This window comes from Trametes versicolor (assembly GCF_000271585.1).
Source record: "Trametes versicolor FP-101664 SS1 unplaced genomic scaffold TRAVEscaffold_6, whole genome shotgun sequence".
Lineage (NCBI taxonomy): Eukaryota > Fungi > Basidiomycota > Agaricomycetes > Polyporales > Polyporaceae > Trametes > Trametes versicolor.
In genome coordinates, this window is record NW_007360326.1 from 2,518,787 (window position 1) to 2,543,617 (window position 24,831).

The window sequence follows — 24,831 nt, forward strand, 5'->3', positions numbered from 1 at the left end:
GGCAGCGTAAAACTCCCTAGGATCACTGGTGAGCCGGGATTGCCGGCGCGCCGGGTTCGCGGGTTGTTCCCGGCCGTCATTACTGTCTCAGACCATGCGCGATCGAATGAACCCTCCCTCGGTCTGCCGTTGCAGGTGAGGGGGAGTCTCACGAGGGTCATGTTGGGACACCCGCGCCAGTGACGGTCGCTGTTGGTCCTCGGCTTCTCGCGTACTGGCAGATGAATAAGATCGGACGGAGCCGCCAGGCTGCTCCTCGGGTACCTCCTCCACCGTAGTGCGATAGGGGCGGTGTCGCGCCGGGTCCTCGGCAGGACTAGATACTCCGAGCAGAACGCGGGTGTACGCCAGTTCCTTCTCAATGTCCCGGATAGTGCGGGTGTTATCCTCCAGCACTCGGTTGAACCGGGAGTTCATGGTGTTGACTTCATCAGCATACTCTTGCACCAGGGTGTGGCCCCAGTGGGATAGCGTCTGCAGTCCAGGCCCATTGTCGGCTAGTTCCTGATAACTGGCATTGGCCTGGTCCCGCAGCGCCGCCTGATGGGCCAACAATTCCTGTCTCGATGGATGGGGCCCACTCCTCGACTGAGGGTAGGGTCTCTGAGAGCTCTCGCGAGCTCTGGGTTGGATCACGATGCTCGCAGCCTGGTCATCAGTACCCCGCCGGGATCCGGTCGGGGTGGATGACACGGCCGGTGCAAATCCTGGAGCCTCGCTGTACCTGGCCACCGGCGCTATCAACGGGGGCTCTGGGGAACGGCTACCTGCTCCAGGAACCGATATATGTTCCGGATGGTCTTCAGGCCAGTTGGCTGGACCGTTTTGATGAGGGGTATACCCCACTGGGGATACCCGACTAACCGGGAGATCTCTCCTACTGGCAGATCTTCTCGGCGTGGGAGATGGGGGAGTAGTCCGGTCCTCGATATAGCTAAGAGCTACCAAGGGCGCGCGAAAAATCGCGTCGCCGTGGACTCCTTGGCCGTGCTCCGACCGGGCAGTCTGGAAACTGTCCGGTTCCCTGCGACGGGAGTGTGCCGAACCCGAAGGTACGTAACGACTACCCGGTGCGGGTCCCTGGTCATCCCGAGAGGCCCGTGGGGGCACTGGGCAGTCCGACAATCTCGGAAGCGTGGCCGGCGACAACCGCGGATCTGGTTGAGATGTGGATCGGCCAGAAGCCTCGGAATGACGTACATTGTCTTCTATCGTAGCAGGGTGCACCATAGTCGCCTTTTGCGGTTGGAGCGACACCCTTGAAAGTCAAAAAAAGTGTAAGTATTACGGTTGGCGCCTTTGGCACCCGAGGATAGACTGGGTCAAGCAGTGTGTTTCAGGTGGTAAAAGCGTAAGGTACATTGAGTGCTACGATGTCCATGAGACCTTGGGTCCTGTACAGTACCAAGCCACTGCCCGATACCAAAGTATCAGTGCGCGGCGGGCGCCTACTCGGCGCCTATCTACGACGCGCCTCGCAGGCGTCACAGTCTCGCTATGATGTTTCCCATGCACACGACTCTATCGTACCCAGCTGTCTATTACAAACAGGCCTCCTACCGAATTCCCCCATGTGCGCCTCCTTGTTATGTGCCTGCAGGTCAAATAATGAGCAGCATGATTACTATGCCGAGCTTTGCGTACCTTCCCGTCAAACACAAACCCTCTCTCCCTCCAACACCGTCAAGGCGTCGCCCACGCCATGTAGGTTGAAGACATCGGGTCGTCTGAGTAACACAAGCGGCGCGGATGTGTCAATCTCGATTGGCGCGTACCGCGGGCTCGCATTCCATCGGCATTCTGCCACCGACCAGTAGCACAAGAACGGTGGGCCCTCCAGCCCCGTAACACCCGCTATGAATGCCTCAGTCTCTTCCATGATGAATGGCGCATGCGGTGTCCTGAAGTGGTACGTTTCCGCTCCGCAGTCGTTCTGCCGGCATGTAAGTACGTGCTGCATTCACGGCCTGTTCCGAGGTGTACCTCGTTCCACAACACCACCCACATATACCCTTCCTTTGGCCCAATGATCGACTGGCTCACCGCTTGACGGGGGTACCCAAACCGCTCCTCTGCGCGCTCGGACACGTCCAGCTCCCTTCCAAAACCCACGCACACCAGCCCTCGCACGCGCACGAAGTAGGTGTGCACATCGTGGTCGACATCAATGACTTCCTCGTACCGGCCGAAATCCATCCATTGGACCATCACCCTATCCCACTTCTCCAGTTTTTCGAGTGCCACGATCGACGGAAGGGATGTCAACTCCGACACTCGGAAGTGTGGGCATGATTGCCATTTTAGTACCGCCAATTGACGATGGATGGGAGCCGTTCCCACCTGCAGGCGCATGTCTCAGTTGTTGACTCAGCCAACGAGCAAGGGAGTCGTACCTTGTACCATACAACCACCGTGATGTGCTGGTGATAGTACACGTCGACCTCTTCCTCCGTCCACTCCTTTTCGCCCTCGCTTTTGCTTTTGTCGTTGTCGTCTTCATCCTCTTCGCCCGACGGTCCTGCTCCGCTATCAGATGTCGCGTTAGGAGCAGCTCGTATACAGAGGCAAGCACGTACTTGTTGACTGGAACAACGAATTGCATGGGATCCTTGTCGCGTACCGCCGGATAGGTCTCGTCGTCTTCCGGCATCCCCAACAGGCGCAGGAGCACACGCAGCTGGCGATACTCGACCTTTGCCTCGTCCTCTTTTTTGTTCACCCCCAACTCCTCCTTCACTTCGTGTGCGTGCTTTGGACCAGCGGCAGCATAGCGAAGGTCGCGCAGCGTGCGGAGGGTGTTGAGCGCGTCATTCGCTTTGCCCTCGCGCAGCTTTTGCTCGACGGTGACCGCCTCGGCCATCGCTGGATGTCGTCGGATGATGCTGTGATATTTTGACGGCAGATACCAGCCCATGTTCTCCATTGAGCCGTTCAGCCCGTAGAGGTCCTTGTCGTCCAAGGGGACCATGCCCAACACCATTGGATGCGCCCCCAGTCCACAAGCACGATCGCCGTCCTCGTTGCGCCATACGAGTCGAGAGGCCTGGTTGGGCAGCCGCTTCTTCGCCGCGTTGTGAGCCTGGACGACCTTCGGGGGAACATGCTTTCCGTAGGCTACCATAGCGAGGCGAGCTTGGACGCGGAACCTCTCAACCTTCGTCGTAATCGCGTCCCGCTCGCTTTTCTTCCAGCAATCGACTTTCCCTATCGCCTCGATGAGCTCTGCTCTGTCATGGTTGTCAGCACCGCGTGTACTCCTCCTACATGTCAAGGGGGCGCACCTCTCCTTTTCAAGAGCGATCATACGTCGCATCGTCTCAACCAGACTCCACTCGCCGATGTCCCCCCTTCCGCCTTCTCCTTCGCACCCCTTAAGGCCGGACTCGCCGTCTTGCACGTACATTTTAACGTCTCCTTCGGTCCTGCGTGTGGTGTCGTCCGTTCGCATATCGTCGGTCGCCCCGTGTGTTGTGCAGCTAGTCGTGGTTGAGTGTGAGTGCAAGTGCGCGATTCGATTCAATATCCTCGCGATTACATCGATCAACTTCCGCTGTAGTCCTATACCTGCGCTAGTTATCGTACCATGGAAACATATGTACTACGCGTCCCACACCTGTAACGTACACCCTCTAACAGTACAGACCTTTTCATACGCATGTGTAAAGTACAACCACCCCCCGGGTCGTGAAATACCCCGCCGCGCCGCGCTCAGTTCGATCCCGCCGCGCCCGACGCTCCCATTGGGCGATCGTCGCTGGCTCGTGTTCCCGAAGGCCCCGCCCCGGTACTGCCACTCGCTTGCCCTTGAGCGGGGGTGCAGTTCCCTCCGGATTCGCCCCGCGCCCGCTTCTGCGCGCCTTCACGTTGACCGCTCGCGGGCCTCTTGTGCCAAGTACTATCCCCTTGGCCCTTCAGGTACTTTCGCTGGAGCTCGATGATGTGGATGTTTACTCGCGCTATACGAAGCACGGTCATATCCTCGACCCCGCGCGCGCGCTCTGTGATATTCCATGAGCTCCATCCGGGGCCCTTCCATCAAGTTGACCAACGCGCGCGAAGACGCTTCGGCCGCGCTGCACAGATAAGGCAGGTGCCCCGCCTGCTGCCACAGTTCCTGCTTGAGGTACGCGAGGCGGATCTTCTTGCCCACCTCCAAAGTTGGCATGATCATGGGATTACCGCAGCATTGTACTGCCTCGGTGTTGGTGTCAGTGCCGCTTTTGTAAGGGTCTTCGTCCTCCTCGCCTCCCCCACCGTTGGGGGAATGGTCGGAGGTGGGTGCATTGCCGTGGTTGCCGTTAGCAGGCTCGTGCACGGGGCGTGGCTCGGCGGGCGCATTGCCGTGGTTGCCGTGGGACGGCTCGTGCACGGGGCGTGGCTTGGCGGGCGCATTGCTGTGGTCGCCGTGGGACAGCTCGTGCACAGGGCTCATGGAGGTGGGCATATGGCCGTGGTCGCTGTTAGCAGGCTCGTGCTCGGGGCACGGCTCCGCAGGCGCATTACCATCGCCATCCTCCTCTTGCTCGGGCCCGCGACGCGGGGAGGAGGCATCCTCACCGGCTTGGTCAGCATACCTAGCGGAGGCGCCCTCGTTGGCGTGTGCAGCGGGGGACGGGGCCCGCATAGAGCTATCGTTGTTGTCGCCGCCTTCTCCATCTGAAGGGTTCCCACTACTTTCCCCGAGGTCTTCTTTGTCGCTTCCTGGGTCCTGTTGCCCGCCACCTGAAGTGACCCGCCTGCAGCGCGCTTCTTTCCTGCGCTCCTCTTTGAGGGCTGTCTTCATCATCTTTACCCACCATGCATACGGAGTACCGCCGACGACTTTCCCATTCTTCAGCTTGTACTTCGAGATCGCTGTGTACGGTGTGAGCACGCGGTACTCATTGCACCCTCTAGCTACTTACCAACATGCCATGTGCAAGGAACACTAGAGCCACCGCTCCGTACCTTGACGCAGTGGTTGCACTTGTACGTGCGGCTTTTGGCAGGGGCGCATTGAAGGGCTAGCCCTGCCGCCACGCATGGCGCGCAGGCAACTCTCGAGTATTTCTGCCACTCCCCGTACATTTCTGCAAAATCTTCGACGGCGACGGCGGCCATGATGGAGAGAGAGTCGCTGGGGCATGGTCGAGTTGACGAGGATGACAGTGAGCAGTGGAGGCAATTTTCCGTGGTTGTGTGCTGCAGTAAGTGAACCTCCGCGCGCAGACTACCTTTCTTGGCACCCTTCGCGCGCACAACGCCCGCACCCGCCCTACCCAATAGGAATGCGCACCGCCAGCGCTTTGTATACTGGGTCTATGCCCGACATGCCCGAGTGGCCACTATTTGCGCGCGGGGATCAGCTAGCAAGGAACACGAGAGTTACGGTTTGTACAAAGTACAACTGCAGATAATACTCTCATTTGGTGGTCTCCAGATCCGCGCGCACCTCCTTCGGGATTCCAAGGGCCTGTCTGTCGCGAACAATTAGGGCGCGTTGTGATAAAAAAAATCCAACTCACAATATCTATGTCCGCTAGAAACGCTTCTCTCGCCTTCTCGAGCAACATTGTATATCTGTACGCTTGCCTGTATATCGTCAGCGCTCCGATACTAAATTATCACGTAGGTCATGTACTTGCACGCGTATGCCGCGCGCGCGAGCCAACCGTTCGACGTCTCCGAGCGAGCGCGACCCTGCCATACTTCGCGCTTGTACTGGAACATGGCTTTCGTCCGGTACATCTCCTCGCACTTGAGGTGTACTTCTTCGGCCCACCGGGCGTACTTCGCACGGGAGCAAAACCAGTGTGGCTTGGTCTCTACACTGTCGAGTCAGGAGCAGTCCCTCCACAAATGCCCACACGTACTTTGCAACAAGAACTCCGTCACCTCTTCGTTATCTTGCAGGTGGATGAAAGAGAAATCACGCCACAGCCAGCTTTCCTGCACCGTCCCGTCGCCCAAGTTGTACTGCTCCTCGACCACTACGAAGTGCGTCACATCCTCCTCACGTAGCGGCTGATAGATCTCATCGTCCTCCGACATCCCCAACATGCGAAGGAGCACGCGCACTCGGCGATACTCATACTTTGCTGAGTCCCTGATCTTCTGCTCCCCTCGGGCCAACGCCCTCACTTCTTTGCCATGCTTCAGGCCAGGCGCAGAATGGCGTAGGTCCCGCAGGCTGTATTGTGCGGCAATGTGAGTGCGGAGGTTGTTGAGCGCGTCGTTCGCTTGGCCCTCGCGCAGCTTGCGCTCGATAGCGACCGCCGTGGCCATCGCCGGGTGCCGTTGGATGATGCTATGATAACTTGATGGCAGGAAGATGGAGACGTCCTCTACTTGCCGGATGAGCACGTCGAGGTATTGGTCGTCCAGTGGGTCCACGTCCAGCACTTTCGGTGACCTCGGCAGTTCACACGTGCGGTTGTCGTCCTTGTTGCGCCATACAGTCATCACCCGCCCGTTGTCACACCAAAAAGTATTCGGCCGTTCCTGCTCTTCCACTCAATATTCTGGCACAGAAATTAGTACTGCATTGTAGCCCAGCATTCCAGTGTTCGTAATATAAGGCTCTCTATGTATGGCATAGGCATAGTGCCGAGCTATATCAAGAACATTGCGACGGGTCTGATTTGGGCGCTAACGACCCAAAGTCACAATCTGCGAAATTTCTGCTCCTTACTTTGCAGACTCCTCCGCATATACGCTCAAACTATCTAGATGTAATCAATAAAATGTATTATAGCTCTCCGTGAAATTTGGAGTGTGTCCCAGGATTGTGTCAGGAGATATCAGTGCAATAAGTGGTACGGGCTGTGACTAGCTGTGACGGTGTTTTCACCTCCTCGCAGCAACAAATGTACTCGTAGCCCACGCAATAGTGCTCCTGATAATTCCAAAATTTACATTGAGTCTCCCCACATACTATGTGATATGCTAAGGGAGTTCGAATATCATAAAATGGATCAGATGAGCAGCATTAGACCTGCAAATGTTTCAAAGTGCACGGCACTAGCTAAATTCAAATGTTACATGGGCCATATATTCACTCGCTCACAATTTTGGCTCCTCTATTGTACATCTTCGTATGCAGGTACATTGTACGCATACTTTACAAAAGGTTTCAAGGCAAACGGGGCAGAACTCCATGAGGGAGAGAAGAATTGTTACTTTAGGCGATAGTGTGACATCAGCCGGGTGATGACTGTAGGAGTTGAGAGGCCTGGTCGGGCAGCCGCTTCTTCGCCGTGTTGTGAGCCTTGACGACCTTCGAGGTAACGTGGCGCTCATACTCTTCTCGGGCAAGGCCAGCTTCCTTATATATCTTCTCCACTTTTGTTGTGATCGCGCCCCGCTGCCGTTTCTTGGATCGATCGACCCTCCCTATCGCTGCGATGAGGTCTGTTCTGTGATGGTTGTCAGCACTGCGACAGCTGTCTTTACGTGGTTGTCAGGCTCACTTCTCCGTTTCGAGATCGATCATGCGCTGGATGGTTCCAACCATTTCGAATCTGTCGATGTCTCCGTGCACACTGTGCTCTGAGCGCAAGAAGCTCACGGTCGCTTCCGCAGATAGGGCTTCAATTCCAAGTTAGCGTTGTTTGCTGAAGATACACAAATACGCACCTTTCGGTCCGCTCGCGACGTAGGGATTCGCCATGTCTTTGTGGTTCTTGATGTCCACGACCTGCCGGAGCCAGTCTGCCTCCTCCTCCTTCCACTGGGCTATCACATCCAGAGGAATCTTCCTCTCCACAAACCGCAGATAGTGTCCGCTCTCTCGCCGCCACTTCTCGGCTTTGGCATGATCCTTGCTCAGAGTTTGCGCTGTTGACGGACTTTAGTTCCATTTCGTTCGCCTTGATTGTCATATGTACGCATTTTGTGCAATTGTCTCACGTTGAGATCCGAGCTGATGCTGTTGAGAGAGTCGTGGCGATGGCCCAGTGTCATCTCTTGTGTCGCCTTTGCAGACGGGTTCAGCAAGTCCCATTCGCGTTCAGATCCTTCGCTGTCGACGCGGCCGTTGCCGGGAAGGTAGTTTGGCAACTGGAACGTACAGCATGCCACAATGTGTCCGTTCACGTGGAATTTCCCCACAGATCCCTGAACCTCTGGCAGTTTGGCGGTGGTCAGACTCGGCAGTAGTGGTACCAAGGGCTCCATCTTGCGCAGCCTTCGGAGGAAGTGCGCCATGTATTGACAGGCGATGTCGTACGCGAGCTTGATCAGCCGAAGAGACGCGAAGCTTTGCGACCCAGATACGACGGCAAAGTCCACGTAAGATTGGCTGATGGGGGCTTGCCTCAGCGCTGGGCAGTCACAACGAGCACGAGACGTACCTCTCGGCCCCTTTCAGGTCGATGATGCCTGCCGGTATCAACATCATGTGGCGACACAGTAGCGCCGCAATTCCGGTGACCAATCCCCGGTGACCGCCATACCCCATCACGACGAACTTGTGGCATGTGGATTCCTTGCACGTAGCGTGAATACCGTTCGGACCGCGGTAATCACTTCACTCACCTCCTGTTCCTCTGGCCCTATCTTCTTTTGGTATCTCTCGAAGTCGGCCTGATCGACAAAGTACGCCGCGCCCTCAGTCAAGGCGACATCATTTACGTCCATCGGCTTCGCGCATTGTTTGGAATGGAAATTGCCGTCGACGCTGTAGAACACGGCGTCCAGGTATCTGCGCCTAGCATCAGCCACATCATGGTGTTCCAACAGTCGACGTACCTCAGGTCGTGGCGCCTCCGTTCCCAGCCCGGTCGCATATTTTTGGTGGCATGTGGGCACGCTGGACACCACACCACCAACGTTCGTGGGGGTAGTTTCGGGAGAGGGTCCACCGCGCTGCGTTTGCACACCAACAGAAAGTCGAACTCGCGCTTCGAGACCATCATCTCCCGGTAGCGATCCTGTTCGGGTCGTCAGCTGTACCCACATATACGACTCCTCGTCCACTCACTCGGCCAGAACGCGAGCTGGAGCGTGATGGTGCCGAGGCGCTCGAGCTTCTCCTTGTCGCTGTCCCAGTACGCGAAGTCGCCGTCGGGCGGCACGTAGTTGAGCTTCAGGCGCGAGTAGTCGCCGTCCTTGACGCGCCAGAGCGCAACCTCGGAGGGCCCTCCGCGCGGTCGACGAGGTCGCGCAGCCAGAGCACTGCAAGCGCCTTCCGCCCCGAATTCTTGAACCCCGACTTGTCGCGGAAGGAGACGAGCAGCGCCGTGGCGTAGCGCTGCCGCACGGGCAGCTTCGTTGCACCGTCGTTTGCCCAAACGACCTAGTCACCGCGACGTTCGGCTGCTTTGCGCGCGACCTTTTTCACGGCTTCCGTGGTGCACGTCTTCATGCGGATTTCCATCAGTACTTTTGTATATGTCTGAACGGTCTGAATCAGACCTCTCAGATGGCTTCAGACAGCTCCAGACACCGTTCAGACCTTTCAGACCACCAGACGCCAGATCGGACTTTTGGACACTTCAGATGTTTGAGTGACTTTCTACTCAGATACTTTCAGACCCATCAGACATGTAGATTCACTACGGTAGCATCATTACAATTATGCTTACCTCGAGTTCGTAATGAGTTCAATAAACAGCTGTATCACTCAAAGATAACATGAAGGTGCAATATTCAAAAATGTGCCTCATCGAGACTCGAACCAGGGCTACTGCGAGCGCTACAGCGGCAATAACCACTGCACCACTACTGCTTGCTTGGCCTACAATGTGGCAGTCCTATATCAGACTGTGACCCCTCTATACCTAAGCTCGGGATATATAGCATGCTTCATTATAGGTCTGTCTGCTATAAGCTGAGATGTAGTAGGTCTATTTGTTCGCATGTATCAGAGAAGACATTGATAAGGTGAGTGTTTCCACTAGTAAGCTCTAGAAGCACACCTGAAACATCAGTATATAACCTATAAATGTTCACACCTTTGTATCTGCTGTTGGTCAAGTGGTTAACTCCTTGATCGTACGTCCGATGGCCGTGTGTTCGGTTCCCCATAATTGAGTTTTTACATTTATTATGAGTCTTTGGCGTCGAGTGCTCGAGCTTCGATGGGACACTCGCATCGACGGGTCTGACGGTCTGACGGCTACCCTGCCAGACCTGCCAGACCGTCAGACATATGCAAAAGTACTGATGTCGCACTTGGCCAGGTCGATCAGTTCGACCGCATGAGGACGTCGCGGATCTCAAGCGTGCCTGTATCGAAGCCATGTAGATTCGGCGGTAGCTTTGCCTCGACAGGGCGGAGGAGAAGTGAGATGCGGATGCGGCCGGCGCCGAGGCCCTTCTCGAGAGAGTAGCTCCGGATGACTTCGGAGGCGTTCACGAAAACCTCGGACAGCTGAGCAAACAAAATGAGCGTCAAATCATGCGTCGAGCAGGAACAGGAACCGACCTTCAGAGGACCGTTCTCGCGCAGACGAGGGTCTTTGAGTCACGGTGATGTGCGCCTTTTGCCAGTCCCAAACGAAGCGCTCCGTGCCCGCGTTGAACATCGGCGAGCTGGATTGGCTTCACGCGCGTCTCGTACACCAGTTTGTCGTTCAAGGAGCTGTAAACATCCAATGTTCAGCGGCCCTTCAGTACAAATAGGAAGACCGTAGCCACGCACATCGTGCAATACGAAGACGGCAGTCCCTCGCCCTCCTCTGCCGTCTCCTCGCCGTCATCTTGGCCCTCGCCCTCGCGGTGCCCGCCCTTGTGCTCCTTGCCCGCCGTCTTCACTGTCAGGTCGAGGATTTTGTGCACCTACACGCTCACCAGCCCGCTCGCCCACTCCGGATCTGGTGGCGTTACAAGCACGGCTGCCTCAAGGTCATTTAGGGCAACGGCACGCACATCCTTGAACTCTGGGCGCTCGCGCAGGTCGTCTGGCAGACTCGGGTCCGAGCCGTCCGTTGTCAGGCCCTTGTTTGGCGGGAGCTTGCCGTAGTACCCGACGGTGTACTCGAGCGAGCCTGGTCGGTCCTGCGAGTCGGGGCTGGTCAGTGGGGAGACGTGCCGTGTGGGCTTGCCGCGTTCGCGTAGGAGGTCAACGGTGTCGATCTCGACGTAGCCCATCATATCGTCCTAGAAGGCACATGAGCGTGGGGGCAAGTCGGAGTGGTGAACTATACACACGACGCTCATGCGGTCAGAGTCTCACAGCTGGAAGATCAGCTTCTCGCGCAGTTTCACGGTATTCACATCGACGAGCAGGATCGCGGTCTCCTCGTAGACCGGATTGCAGTCGTCCTTGATAATGAGCGTCGAGTAAAGCGACTTCTCGAGCCGCGAGTACGTGAGCGTCACGTACGAATCTGCTGAACATGGGCATGGGCATGGTCAGAGTGTGTGCGTGTGTTGGAACTGTGGGAAACGCACCGGAGCTGTCCGTCGTGTCCATCTTCTTGATGCCAGTCGCTCTGTGGATGTGCACGACGAGGATATCGATAGCCTCCGTGTCTATGTCTCGAGTTAACACCATATGAGACTGCGGGTGGCGGCGACTGACCTTTTTTAATATCGTCTCCACTTATGAGCGTCTGGAGGTCCAACGTTAGGCTTTTCGGGGCGACGTACTCCGTCGCCGCGGTGTCGAGAGCGTTGGAGATGAACCCAGAGATGAACGGCAGGTTCATGACTTTCGGTAGCGTTTTGGCTCAGAGGCGTGGCTAAGATAGTGATCCGGGGAAAACCCATGAGAGAAACCAGAGTCGTCTTAACACTGGACACCCGCGTCAGTATGGATAGCGCATATGCTCGCATGACTGTGGAACTCACCATGGCCGATCCGGGATGAGCTGGAGGCTTGCGCGAGCAGTGCCGACAACGTCCGTGACCTCCACCCATACGGCTGGAGCGCATACAGTCAGCGTCATGGATAGCACTGCGTTTATCACCGTGCTACTAACGCACACGGAAGCCGAACACGCCCTTCATCCCGAGAAAGCATTCGATGAGCAAGCTAAGCGGAAGGAATAAACATCACTTGTGCGAGCAGACATCATGCTATATACTGAATGTTACGCGCTTTGCATTCGGCAGACTTTCCACTCGGAAGCCCTTGGTACGCAAACGACACCTCCAGGTTGACGTGGTCGCCGTCGAAAGCATCGCGGTCGTCCGGGCTGACCATGTCACCGTCGATGCCCATCGCAGAGAGCGTATCTTGCGCATCTCCGGGGTTGCCGGTGTCATGAGTCTTCGCATCAGGGATTGACTGAATGGACGTCACGCAGCCCGCATTCGAGCCCAAGCCCAAGCCCATGTCCGCGACGCGCACGGAGTGCTGCAATTACTTGATGAGCGGAAAGGGATAAGACACTCCGGTCGGGCGAGCTTACAATGAACTTCGGGACGGACGACTGCATGATGTCTTCGAGCATGTCGATCAGGGAGCTGAACAGGTCGGCGTTCAGAATCGGCCAGAGCCCACGGACAAGCGCGTTTGCCCATTCCGTGCTCTCACGCGTGCGCTCCTCGTCGGTCACCTTGCCGTCACCGTCTACATCTGACACGGCGGCCAAACCGCGCATTCGTTTCGCGTGCCACATTCGCTGCTCGAAGTCCGCCTCAGAAGCCTTATTCATGCGGAAGAAGAGGGAGTAACTTACGTATGCGGGCGGAATTAAGCACAGCACCCGGGCGATGACGCCAGAGAATGGCGTCAAGAAGAGGAAGGTGCAGATAAATATAAATGCAGTAGCAAAGTACGCGATGCTGGAGTTGGTAATAAAATCATGTTGTCACGGTGTTCCTTCCAGTCTATGAGCGTGAATCAGTCATCGGCCGTCCAAAATGAACGCTGCGCACAACAGGACTCGTCGTACCACTAGCATTGCGATGGAATACTATTCAAGGAGATTGAGGAGGCGTGACCCGAACGTCGCATACGCCCGCAGGCTCAAATTTTCTGAGCTCAGTATGCTAGAACAGAACGTCTGCGGGGGCTGGGTCCTAAGACTGCTCACGGCTTGCTTGTAGTACGAAGGCGCAAGTCCGGGAACAGCCTCAAAAATGGCTCCCGTACCCATCATAATCCATCACCTCAAAGGCCGGAGGAATCTTGTATATGCGCACAGGGGTAGGCATATACGCCAGATACATGGTAGTGTCCAATGCGCCCTTCCGTCGCACAAACGCGGTATAGGGTAGATATGCCAAAGAACTATGTTCTCGTCCACCAAATTGCCAATACGTGCATCCGGCCTTCATGGAACAGTGTATACCAGGTCTGTAAGCGGACACCGCGATCACGATGTGCTGTGTCGCACTCGTCAAGAACGAAGACTGGAGGCTCTGCCCCGCAGAGCAGCGGCTCCGCGCATGTCTACCAACGTACTTCGGGCTATTGTCTCCGTGAGAATCACTCCGTTGTTTTGGTCGTTATTCTTCATGGAGACTACTCCGGTGTACGGGTAAACGCCCCTCGAAAAAGAAAGACACGCATAGTTGCCGTGGGACGACGCAAGGGCGCACGAAGCTCGTTTCCGAAGCAGAAAGGACACTCACTAGGAGGGAACTCATGATGCAGAACGTTCTCTCCCTTGGAGTGCACGTCCGGATCCTCGTCCGCGTTGCGAATGGCGAGCTCCTCTCCGGTCGTCGGATCCGTTTCGTGCATGCCATGATCCTTCGCCAGCCTTCGCGCAATCTTCTCGGTCTGCTTCTCCTCGTGGCGGACGCTCTGGTCCTAGAGTTGCTGCGCCTTTGCCTCCCCGGCCTTTTGTGGGTTGATGAGCGAGGTGAGCGAGGTGGTGATGTTTGGTACCGGGTTCTTCCCCGCGTACGGTTCTGAGAGTTTGTGTGCTGGCAGGAGTTATGTGGGCAGGGTGGGGTGAGGACGCGGGATATATACTGAGTTTAACGGCGCGTTCACCATAGTACTTGTCATCGTGGAGTGCCGCTGATCAGACGAATTTGGAGTCATGGAGACACACAAGCTCGCATTCCCAATTGGTGTGTGGCAAAAGACATGTGTAATTCTGCGCCGGCATTGCGTTCTTGAACGGCGTAAACAAGCAAGAAACGAGGACGCAGAAAATCGAGTGCTAAGTAGTGGGATGTGGCAAGTCGGAATAGACGACCATGACGCCCACAACGGTAGCGATCAGTTGCTTGCGTAATACTGTCTCACGACTACATCCCGAGGCTGTTCGGAACAGGCGTCGACTATTCATGGTTCCTCCCTCCTCGTCTCTCGTCTTCTGCCTGCTCATTTCCCTGGTCATGCACTCAGAAGAAAGGCGACAATCATACTCATTGTACGACATATCTCTCTAACTCCATCACATTCAAGACGCGCTCGCGCAGCGATTCCTCAAAACCGGTTACGACGACATGTGGCCATCCGGATCGCGCACAGGTAGATGCGCGGCCATACACGGTCCCGCGTTCCCCAGCTCGGAGTTTCTGGTATGTTCTCAGACGGACATACAGCAGTTCAGCATGAGAAAATCTTTGGGCGTTGCGTGTAAGCGCACCGCAGACAGCGGAGCACGAGCAGGCCATCCGGGATCTCGCTTCGAGCTGCTCGAAGGAGATTTGTGACTCGTGCTTGAGGCATTCATATCTCAGGGTAAGATCGCAGTTCTTCCCGAGCTTAGAGCCATGGTGGCTGCCAACATTCTGTCCAAGTGCGACCTTCATCCTGACGTAGAAGAGAACACGTGGGAGTATAGCGACGAAGGCGACCGCGAGGACGACGATAGTGAGGCACATTGAAGCTGGGTCATGGTGGATGTGTTCTTACTGCAGAGGTCTAGCCTCTTCTCAAGAGGTTGGAGCCCGTTGTGTTGGTGTGCGCTCGCTCAAGGGTATAGCCCGTTGGGCATGTCCCATGCCTTGAGATGACACTGGCGGCTCCGCAAGATGAACGCTGATCTGCGCTGGATTTGTTTAACGTACGCGGACTAGGATGCAACCGCTTCGCTCTATTCTTACATCACATCTGGAGCTTGGAGCTTGCTGTACTGCACTTTCGTGACCGGCGACATCTGGTGTCTTCATGTCGTTCCTGCCCAAAAACTCATCATTCCCCACACGCCCCGACTGCTGGGAACGGTGCCTGCCATTTGCGTGTATTCCAGCCCCTACGGCCAAGTCCGGGCGCAGTGGCCACATAGTTCTTGACTGCGAACACTTTCATGACTTACCAGGTCATCTAGAGCAGCAAACGGGGAGATTTACCGAAGAACGCTGAGCCTCGGGCGCAATATACAACAATACACTCATTCCCGCATCCGTTCATTGGGCATTGCTATCAATACCACCATCGACGGTTCTACGTTCGCTGGTGTCCGAGAAGCCGCAAGGACAGACGAGAACAGGAGGGCACGGTAACCGTCCCGCGCCTTGACCTGTCAGGTACGAGTTCTGGTTCCCCTGCCGTTCCATGCTTGCGTCGCTGTGGCTGACGTTCACATCTACATCCAAGAAAGAGACGTGTCCCCGGTGTGCCCAAGTTCTGCCCCCATGATCTGCGTCTATCTAGTTATACTTGTGCTCCGGGAGCATCTCGTCGCACTTCTAAAAGCTCGCTAAGTAGCAGCCTTCGCACTTGGAACCCGACGACAGAAAGGGACAGGCATGTGCGATGAACTGCTCCAAGGGGCAGCTACTACGACTTTGTAGTGCTATTCTTAGGCATGTCGCACAACTCCTCCCATCAGGTGCGGAAGCACGTTGTCGAACTCGGCCGAGTGCTTCGCACCATCACCGACCAACTGCTCTTCGAGGGAAACGGGTAGGAGATGCTTTGCGAGGTTGTCGCGATTCGATTGACATCTGCGCTCATCTAATTTGCGCATTCTCTCTCCTATGCATGCTATCTACGATTCAAATGTGTGGGTCAGCTTTCCGTCGGCGGTCTGCTGGCGCCTTAGTTCCTGATGGTGTAGCCCAAGCATGCCCTCTACGACTGGAGCTTCTAGCCCCGCCACTCGGAAATTTACCCATGGATCGTCTGCCGACGAGCCCGGAACCATGTCCCCACTGTGGGAAGGATCCACATTTTTAGAGGTGTTGGGCACAGGCGCGGAAGAACGACCGAAAGAGGTGTTCTGGACATTTTCGAGCGGTGTCGAGAATCACTGTGCAGAACACCTCATGTGTGCATGTTTAGGTGTTTTGCACGCCTGCTCCCGACGTGTACAACAGCTTCTATAACTATTTTTATAGGTGTTTCGGACACTATCGGACGAGGTGTTCTGAACGGTGGTCCGAGCTGTTCCCAACCGAAGAAATCATTGCAAACTACAGTGCGTTGACATGTTCCAAACACTCGTAGAAAGTGTTATGCACGCCGATTGATCACGCCCGAATATATTTGCAAATATGATTTATTGCGCTACATATGTATACATGCTGGCACATGCGTGCATACGAGTGAGCAAGCGGGCGACGGACTGGCACGAGTGCGACCGTGAGCACCGCGACCGCACGCCGGCCGCGTACAAGTAAGCGCGACCAACGTGGTTTGCGCGCGCGACACAAGCACAACGCAAACAACTGGATGCGACGTACTTTAATGGCTCGCTCAGCCGCTTGTCCTAGACTTCCTCGTCGTAGTTCCTGGTCACTGGTAGACGATACCGCCATACGGGCTCTAGCCGGGCCGAATCAGCTCGTGCTACACAGTCGACGCGAAGAAAGGCGGGGACGAGTCGGTGGAGCTTCAGTTGCGCGAAGTGGGGTGAAAGCAGGTCGAGGCGCAGGGGCATGAGCACAGGGAGAAGACGGTAGATGTGCGAGAGAAGCGTAGCGAGAAGGCAAAGCGCAGGGGTAGGACCAGAGGAGCACGAGCCAGGCAGAGCGCGAGGAGCGTCGATAAAACCGCGGCTTCGAGAGGTGGTAGTAGGATAGCAGCCGGCATATTCCAAGAAGAGGGCTTTGCTATGGTGTGGCAGCGAGAGAGGCCTAGATACTAAGATGACGCAGTCAGTGGAATGAGGGAGAGCGTAAAGACGAAGGCGCGCCTAAGAGACCACAAAATCAGAGCGGCGGTGTATATGTTACCTGGAACAGGTCACTATTCGGGATAAAGATATGGTAAAGGTGTTGGAAACGCACCGCGGGTTTTTTTTCCCCAAAGTTTGACTCCAATAAAGGGTCGATTTTTAGACTGGGCAGAGGAGAGAAAGTGTACGAGAAGAGTTATGCAGGTAGAAAGGGCAACAGGCTCATACGTGTGGGGGTGGTTCGTGTCGCCTTCTTCGCTGTTTCTCTCGCGCTCGGTTTCCGTCTTCTGTCTGTGACCCTTAGAGGACAACGGGAGAAGACGATGATCAGGAAGAGAACGAGGGAGCGTCGACAACCGACGAAAAGCACAGTGTGCTTGGTGGGATCGTCGTGGTTCGAGGTCAAGATGCAAGACGACGGGGAGGGAGGGACTTGGGCCGTTTTCAAGGCGCCAGTGACGTCATCGCGACTAGCTTCCTAATTGGGAGGCGCAATAGACGCCCAGCATTTGTCTCCTGCGCCATACGCGTAGCGTCGTACTATACATCTCTTCCTCGCCCTTCGCGAGCCTGCCTCTCTTTGTGTCCCCTTTAAACGTCTTCTTATCTTCCATAATATTCTGTTTTTCTTGGTGACGACATGTGATCCACGCATGCCCTCGCACCTTGAAGCCGACCGAGCGCAATACATACGGCGATAAGCTGAGTATGCCACTTTGCTCGTGTACGGTACATTGCGGCGAGAGCAAGACGACAGCGCGGAAGATGAGGTACAATCGATAATCTATACCCGAACGCCGGAAAAGAGGACACTTTTTGGTAAGCCAGTCATTTCGATCGCCTATCCGTCCACTCGAACCCGAGGGCGCCCTCAAGCGGTTTGACGTCCACCGGTGTTGGTACACGGTTCAAGCTCAAGCACATGTATCGAGGGCGGCGTAACACAGCTTGCTAGAGAACAAATGCACTCGCTCTCGGTTGTACGACGCTTCTGACCGTACGCCGGGACGAGCAACACCCTGTTGGCTGAGTACCAACCTCGTCTCGAAGATGCTTAAGGGCGATGTGCGGGTCTAGGAGGACCTTCATTCGACGCTCCGTGGCTCTGGCTAGTCAGAGAGCACAATTTTCGTGAGGAGGATCACGTCGACGCGCAGACACCGAGCAGCGGTTCAACGTTGAGCTCCTGGTCCCTGTCCCCGCGTTGCTTGAGGGTTTGAATATGCACACGGAGGCGTACGACAGCAGGCGCATCACGAAGGCACCGGAACTCGTTTTGCGTGGCAGATGCGTGGGGTGTATGCATAGAACATGGCGAGGGAGCAGTAATAGAGAATGCACGCATGGACTGAACACTGACGGCGACGAGATATCGGCTTAAAGTGACCGTCTTGTTCGAGTGTACCATAATCGCGCATGGGAAGTGAGAGCAGCTGTTTGGAACAGCTTTTTGTGCCGGAGCTGTGGAGAACACCGTTTAAAATTGTGTATATTATAGGTGTGCAGAACAGCTGCTCGGACAGACGGTAAATAGAGGTGTTCTAAACACCGACTTATATTATACAATTATTAGAGGTGTGCACCTTTTAGGTGTTCCGAACACCTATTCTGGAGGCAGAGGTGTTCTAAACACCTCATACAGGCGTCAATCCTTCCCACAGTGTCCCGCGGTACTGTACGTATGCTCCGCACCATGCGCTCGCTGGCATTGACTTGCGCTTCTTTCTCAGGACAGCTCGCGTCTCCATGACCGCAGACAGTGGAACCCATGAGCCTCGAAGACGCGGGGAGCACGTATGTCCGTCTGTCCGATGAGCACCCACCCCGCATACTTCATGCTTCGCGGTATAAGATCCCCGCCCGTTCATTGGTCATCCCTCGGAGCTCCCGCTCAGACATCCTCTCTCCTCAATCACTTTCCCCCCTTCAACAGCAGACATGTCCCGCGGCTTTTCCAGCTGCTTCTCCCTGCTCCTGCTCGCACTGAGCGTCGCCGTGACAGCGGGTGCGACGCCCGTCGTCCAGGCCCGCGGCAACCTCCTGTGACTCCCGTTCGCGAAGCGGGTGAACTTCACCGGCTCGAGCAAGCTCATCGAGCGTGACCAGGCGCGCGTGCGCAACCTCCGTGCGCGTGCGAACGCAAAGCTCAACGGACTTACCCTCACCGACGATGCGGTTGTCAGCGTCCCTGTGGACAATCGAGTCGTGGACTACGTCGCCGACGTAAGCCCTGATGAGGACTATGAGCTCGTAATTCTTGGCTTACTATTTGTTCAATGTTGCCTAGGTCGCGGTCGGCACACCCTCTACCACGTGTATGTGCTTCGTTCGGCGAGAGCGGACGAGAATACTAACAAACCCGTCTTATATGCGCCGCAGACTCGCTCCTCATCGACACCGGCAGATCTAACACCTGGGTCGGCGCTGGCAAATCGTTCGTGCAGACTTCTTCATCCCGTCAAACCGCCGACCGCGTGGTGCGTGTCAGCTCCGACCGCCGCGCGCGTAGCGGTGGACTAGCGGTGGTGGCATGCGCGGCGCCCGGCGACGCACTTGCGCGCGTAGGCATAGTAAGGAATCCGGATGGGGGCGCGCCGCCCTGGGATAGAGCGGCGAGAGCTTAAAGAACCTCAAGAGCGGTCGCAGCGGCCTGCGCGACGTTCGGCGAGGTGGCCGCGGGCGTAGACACAAAGGGCGGAAGGGCGGCACCAGGTTGCAACCCACCAGTGAGAGCATCGAGACCCCTCCCGAGCAGCTGCCGCTAGCTTCGCAAGGTTCGCTGAGTTGGTCGCGCGCGTGGGCGTGGCGGATGGAGTGCCGTTTGGTGATGTCTTGTCGAGAAGGGCCTCGGTCATGGTCCTGTTTGCGGCAATCACCGGCTCAGGAACGGTCTCGGTCGAGAGAAGGTGGATAGCCTTTCTATTCACCGGTGGTACAAACACGCCAGCTTCGAAGTCGGGGGGAGGATAATTCCGTTTGGAAATTCGAGGTACGCACAATAACCTGGACACTGATAGAAGTTAGTACTTCGGTTCCGATCGGCCATGCGATAGACTTAGGCGAAGCTCCCGATATCGCCACCTTCCTCCGGAGACGGCCCAGCCCCCATGACTGTGAAGGACCATCCACAGAGCGTAGCTACGAGGAGCCATCTGCGGGTTCAACGTTCAAATGTGAGTAAGGTACATATTTCTGTGTGAGACAACTCACATCTCTAGGGCGGCGCGGAGGGAGGGCAGACGGACAGTGCGAAAACGAACCCACAATTTGACGCGAGTTAGGCGCATGAGGCAAACACGTGTTCACCAGGAAGGGAGATGCTACCCCCTTCATATATCCTGGACCATATTGTTCGACCACGCACAGGAAACTACCGACGACCGTGAAGCCCTCTTCTGTCCAATATAAATAAACCCTCACCTACGCCCCCTTTCCTGCACCTCTCACACTATTCCCCCTGGAGTGCCCCCCTTCTCACCTTCCTGGTCCCCTATGGCACACAACCCCTTCGGCGGAGAGGAGCGTTGGGTCGTGCATAATGCCATGACCCCGCGTTATACCCTGGCCGAAGTGATGGACATGCTCGTGCGCCTGGCCGAGGAAGAGCGTAAGTGACAGTCATTTCAGTTGTGCTACCATACTAACCACATATCCTCAGGTCGCCGCCCTACGAGCAGCGGTCCGTCGCACCCAATTGATCCGAATGGCCAGCGGGGAGAGTCCCATGGTAAGTACAGGCCCTATGTTGTATTGCGGCTGATGTTTATTGTTTAAGGTTCGAGCGGGGCCGACAACAGCAGCGTCAATAATCCCGGTGATCGGCGATACTGGGACAACGTGTCGCCCGATTCTTCCTTCCTGAACGCCTACCTCCCCTCCATCCTGCCCGAACCCGCTCTCATCCCCTCTCGCCTTCGGGAGGCTCGGGTCAGCGAGAACGTGGAGGAAGGGACAGGAGGATCGACCGACTCGAACTCGGGCACCTACCACTCGTCGCACGCCAGTAGCGCCGACGAGGCTGATCCTCCCGTCTCTCACGCCCCGTCTTCCGATTTTGTGCCTTCCTCAAACCTGTATCGCTCCGTTTGTCCGACATCAGCTCTTCGTTCTTCGCCTCGTCTTCCTGGCCCCGGTTCTCCCGTTCCCGCCACCTCCTCCTATGCTACGTTCCACGGCGACACCCCGCCCCCCGCCGCCCTCTCCGCCTCAGGCCATTCTTTTGCTTTTCGCGGTCGCCTGCCGTCCCCACCCTCAGCCTCGGCCAACTATAACCAGTCCACTTCCACTGACGTGAAGGGGAAAGCTCGTATGTCGTCTTCTATTCCTCTTCGCCCGTCGCGTCTCTCGCTCTCTACCACTGCCGCCCGACCGGAGACGACAGCGGCGTCGTCTGTGCCGTGGGTGTTCATCGGCAGCGCTCGGTCAGAGCCGGGCTCACCGCCGACCGTTTCTCGGCTCTCCGCCAACACGCCCTCTCTCCCTGCCAACGCGCCGGCCCTCTCCGCCAATGCGCCCACCGCCGCTTCTGTAGTCGCTCCACCTGAGGGCGGAGCGGCTGAAGCCGAGGAGCCGGAGGCTTACACGCCCATATTTGCGGAGGATGGCGATGGCTCCGACTGGTACGCCGTTGTCCGAGGCCGCAGGGTCGGGGTGTTCGCCAACAAGTAAGTCCAAACATATCGAGACGCCGAACACCTGCTTATTTATTATACAGCTTGACAGCGGTTGCGTCCGTGAACGGTATCAGTGGCTTCGCGATGAAGCAATACAAAACGCGCGCGGAGGCGATGAGGGCGTTTCGCGAGGCTGAGCAGTTTGGACTCGTGTGTCAGGTGGGCCCGCAGAAACAGGTGCCGCCAGTCTTTCATCGTCCGGGCTCCTCGTAACTCGTTCCCCGCATACCTACCTTACTTCCCATTCTTGATTTAGCGTCTAGTTTGATTACTGCCATATCCCGGTTACCTCCTGTTTGCTCAGCCAAGAGTGCATAGATGTCCGCTCTTGTAATTCATTTCTTGGAATTTCGGGCCCGGCCTGTCATGGTGGTGAGGACTGCCGAACTTCACAAATACGTACACATCCTCACTCAGGTATGGTGCCTACATCTCGCCGACCTAGCTCCGGATGATCCTCATAGCGAGCATATTGCAGTGAATTCTGGCAGGTGCCCTCTGACTGCTGTATTCCGATTGTGATACCACATAATGAATATGTACGGTACGATTAGGGGCTGTAGCGGACTGTAAGGGAATTGCGGCGATGGTAGAGCATATGACAATATGGTGTGATTAGGCGGTAGACGAAGATCTGTTATGGGGAGCATGTACGGGGCCAAGGTGGCCTCACAGATTCCAAACCCTGACATTCTCGAGAACTGCTTGCAAGGGGAACGGGGGCGCCATCTTGACCGGCTTCGAAGGAGGGGCCATGTTCTTGCGCTCGTAGGCAGAAGGTCCTCCGTCACTAACCCTGTTAGGAACCTACGGAACTCAAACATGTGAGTAGGCAAACATCGTGACAGGCTCGAGAAGCTTACCGCGTCAATGCCACCTCCTGGGCTTGGGGAGTCTCATTTTCCTCTTTGATGACGTTTCGCAGCATGGCGAGCTCGTTGTCGACGAAGTTCCAGAACTCACTGGCGTCGTAATCAAACTCTGAGTCTTCGTTAACTTCTTGAGCATTCGACTGAGCGCGGTCCTGACCATCTCCGACACCACTGCCCTGAGAGCTGGAAGAGGCGACATGAGAGCTCGCACCTGTGCCACAAGTGGCGCTGCCCGACGCATCGGCACTCTACAGCCGTGGATCGATCCATCGATGTCACGGCGTTCGGGCACGTTGGTCGCGGTGGCCTCAGTGTTCTGAGCTTCTACACCATTGCCCGAGGGCGCGCGCGTTGTGACCTTCGCCGGTGACCATTTTCCAGCCAAGACTTCGCTGAACCTGACCAAAGCGTAGCGTTGCAGAGGGTACCGTCAATCATTAGGGGCCTCATTAATAAGTAGTCACTCACCAGGAATGCAATACGGCACCAATGCATCAATCGAACCTCTACATAGAGGGTGCTGGGTATGAGGGCGCTGGTAAGCTGGGCGGCGTTCAGGACTTTGACTTCAATGACTTGCTCGATGTGTTGTTGACGGCGGCAGATCCGATGGACAGGACCAGCTGGTGCAAATCGAACAGGGTGGTGAGCGCAGCGGGGCCCACGAAATTGGGAGACTGGCGAACCTTCGTCTTGATCTGCCCACGGCAGGTCGTAAGGAAGCCAGAAAGCATTCCAGTCACCTTTTCGAACAAATCGGATAGCCCGGCCGTCGCAGAGTATGACGCAGGCGGCGTCTGCCTAGGGCCTCTGGGCGAGACCTCAGGAAGCGTGTGGCGCCTGTCCCGGGCACCGTTCCGTGCGTCCGGATCCCGTGAATCGCGGGCACACGTCTTCCGACCCCATTGGGCGATGCCGCCGCCCGACGCGCGCCTACCCGCCCCCTTCCAAAATAGGATCCGCTAAATATTGTAATTCCGAATGAAATTGAACGTTTGTAAATGTTGGACGCCTCACTTCTTCGTCCTCGTTGTCGTCGGCCCTTGGTTTGTCCTAGCTCAACTTCCTTCCTGTCATCCTGATCCTGTTCTTCTCTTCTTCGACGGGCACCACCAATGGATACCGCAGAACGACCGTCTGCATTACCGTACACGGCCGACCGCGCGCAGCCATGACCACTCTGTGCGCAACAGGCAAGTCGCTCTCTGTTCTCGACCTTACCCTCGACGCTCAATCCTCTTCGGGGGCCAGGGATTTGGGGGCGATGCCGTTTCGTTAAAAGCCGACGCGCCCAGCACTTTCAAGGCAGCACCCTCGACCGTCTCGATCACCGCGCCCCGCTCACCGCCGTCTCCTCACTCGCCAGTCGCCTCGCTCGCCATCGTCTCCTCGCCCTCGTCGCCCTCCATGCCTTTGCACTCGCTCCCTTTGTCCTCTCCGATGTCCTCTCTGTCTTCTCTACCATCGACGCCGTCGGTTGCTACTCGCACTCCCAAGGTCACGCCGTTCTCCTCGCCTACTAAAACCGACAAGTCGAGCCCCGGCACTCATGTGTCCCCGTCTCGCCCCCATCCCTACTGGAAGTCGAAGCTAAAGGAGTGTCTCACGACGGTGACCTTCACTGCCAATCCTACCCCACTCCTTGACCCGGTTCCATAGAAAGTGGTATATCTTCGCTACTTTCGTCCTAGTACTCACTCGTCGTTATCTCTAGCCCACAGGACGCTCTCGGGGGTCTAGTCCCTGTGCTCGACCTTCTCCAGTACTCCAAGGCCCATGTATGGCCCGACTGCATCAAGTGCTTCTGCGTCCTCAGAGGAGGGGTTGAACACGCTGTTCGTATCTTCGTGCCGCGCACTGGTGAACACGCCGGCAACCCCGTCCTCGCTTGCCCCCTGTGGAAGCCCGACGGCCTCCAAGGTTGTCGCTACTGGGGTATGACCACACCTCTCACATTTGACGTCCACTAACATAATTCCTTTCAGTTAACTTAGTTACTCTGTTCTCGGACCCTGACCTACACAAGCAAGTTCCGTTGTCTGTCTATCCTCTGCGTCTGCGTCGCAGCAGTAGTGGTGAGCTTATTCTTCCATTTTGTGAAGTAACCTCGTCTCATTTGGTAGCCCCTGTTATAGCTGTCGACTACTCTGCTGGGGCACCAACGCCCTTCCTCGATCGCCCATCTGCCCCTTCCGTGCCCCCGTTCAAGTATGAGCCGTCTTTTGCCGATTACCCCGACTTCATCGCCGTCGACCTAGCTGCGTTCGCCGCTAGCTTCCCTGCATTCCCGCCTGCTGCTCTCGACTCGTCTGCCTTAGCACCTTCGACCCATCTGCC

At 56.4% G+C, this 24,831-nt stretch overlaps 7 protein-coding genes across 7 annotated transcripts; 2 read left to right on the forward strand and 5 right to left on the reverse strand.

The window, feature by feature from the left end:
• Positions 1 to 87: 87 nt before the first annotated feature.
• On the reverse strand, positions 88 to 5,100 carry TRAVEDRAFT_48058 (uncharacterized protein; the record flags this gene model as incomplete). The annotated part of the gene is made up of 8 exons (XM_008040244.1): positions 88 to 648; positions 1,664 to 1,933; positions 1,984 to 2,340; positions 2,394 to 2,526; positions 2,577 to 3,227; positions 3,282 to 3,476; positions 4,050 to 4,854; positions 4,905 to 5,100. The coding sequence occupies 8 exons, from the start codon at positions 5,098 to 5,100 to the stop codon at positions 88 to 90; spliced, it is 3,168 nt and encodes a 1,055-aa protein (XP_008038435.1).
• Positions 5,101 to 5,401: 301 nt separating this feature from the next.
• On the reverse strand, positions 5,402 to 6,441 carry TRAVEDRAFT_48059 (uncharacterized protein; the record flags this gene model as incomplete). Its single annotated transcript, XM_008040245.1, has 4 exons — positions 5,402 to 5,452; positions 5,505 to 5,571; positions 5,621 to 5,804; positions 5,853 to 6,441. The coding sequence occupies 4 exons, from the start codon at positions 6,439 to 6,441 to the stop codon at positions 5,402 to 5,404; spliced, it is 891 nt and encodes a 296-aa protein (XP_008038436.1).
• Positions 6,442 to 7,579: 1,138 nt separating this feature from the next.
• Positions 7,580 to 8,909, reverse strand: TRAVEDRAFT_123242 (uncharacterized protein; the record flags this gene model as incomplete). Its single annotated transcript, XM_008040796.1, has 5 exons — positions 7,580 to 7,815; positions 7,866 to 8,278; positions 8,322 to 8,464; positions 8,515 to 8,680; positions 8,728 to 8,909. Coding segments are annotated over 5 exons (1,140 nt in total), but the record flags the coding sequence as incomplete, so codon positions are not given.
• A 1,256-nt stretch (positions 8,910 to 10,165) lies between these two features.
• TRAVEDRAFT_48061 (uncharacterized protein) lies at positions 10,166 to 12,581 on the reverse strand (the record flags this gene model as incomplete). Its single annotated transcript, XM_008040246.1, has 12 exons — positions 10,166 to 10,351; positions 10,432 to 10,561; positions 10,622 to 10,758; positions 10,849 to 11,079; positions 11,197 to 11,312; positions 11,374 to 11,454; positions 11,504 to 11,632; positions 11,688 to 11,716; positions 11,773 to 11,845; positions 11,904 to 11,956; positions 12,009 to 12,280; positions 12,336 to 12,581. The coding sequence occupies 12 exons, from the start codon at positions 12,579 to 12,581 to the stop codon at positions 10,166 to 10,168; spliced, it is 1,683 nt and encodes a 560-aa protein (XP_008038437.1).
• A 6,306-nt stretch (positions 12,582 to 18,887) lies between these two features.
• Positions 18,888 to 19,557, forward strand: TRAVEDRAFT_20773 (uncharacterized protein; the record flags this gene model as incomplete). Its single annotated transcript, XM_008039944.1, has 5 exons — positions 18,888 to 18,991; positions 19,034 to 19,172; positions 19,237 to 19,264; positions 19,329 to 19,426; positions 19,459 to 19,557. The coding sequence occupies 5 exons, from the start codon at positions 18,888 to 18,890 to the stop codon at positions 19,555 to 19,557; spliced, it is 468 nt and encodes a 155-aa protein (XP_008038135.1).
• Positions 19,558 to 20,441: 884 nt separating this feature from the next.
• On the forward strand, positions 20,442 to 21,835 carry TRAVEDRAFT_48063 (uncharacterized protein; the record flags this gene model as incomplete). Its single annotated transcript, XM_008040247.1, has 4 exons — positions 20,442 to 20,556; positions 20,608 to 20,676; positions 20,725 to 21,613; positions 21,664 to 21,835. 4 exons carry the CDS (start codon positions 20,442 to 20,444, stop codon positions 21,833 to 21,835), a joined length of 1,245 nt encoding a protein of 414 aa, XP_008038438.1.
• A 456-nt stretch (positions 21,836 to 22,291) lies between these two features.
• Positions 22,292 to 23,228, reverse strand: TRAVEDRAFT_48064 (uncharacterized protein; the record flags this gene model as incomplete). The annotated part of the gene is made up of 3 exons (XM_008040248.1): positions 22,292 to 22,418; positions 22,486 to 22,677; positions 23,071 to 23,228. 3 exons carry the CDS (start codon positions 23,226 to 23,228, stop codon positions 22,292 to 22,294), a joined length of 477 nt encoding a protein of 158 aa, XP_008038439.1.
• Positions 23,229 to 24,831: the final 1,603 nt, after the last annotated feature.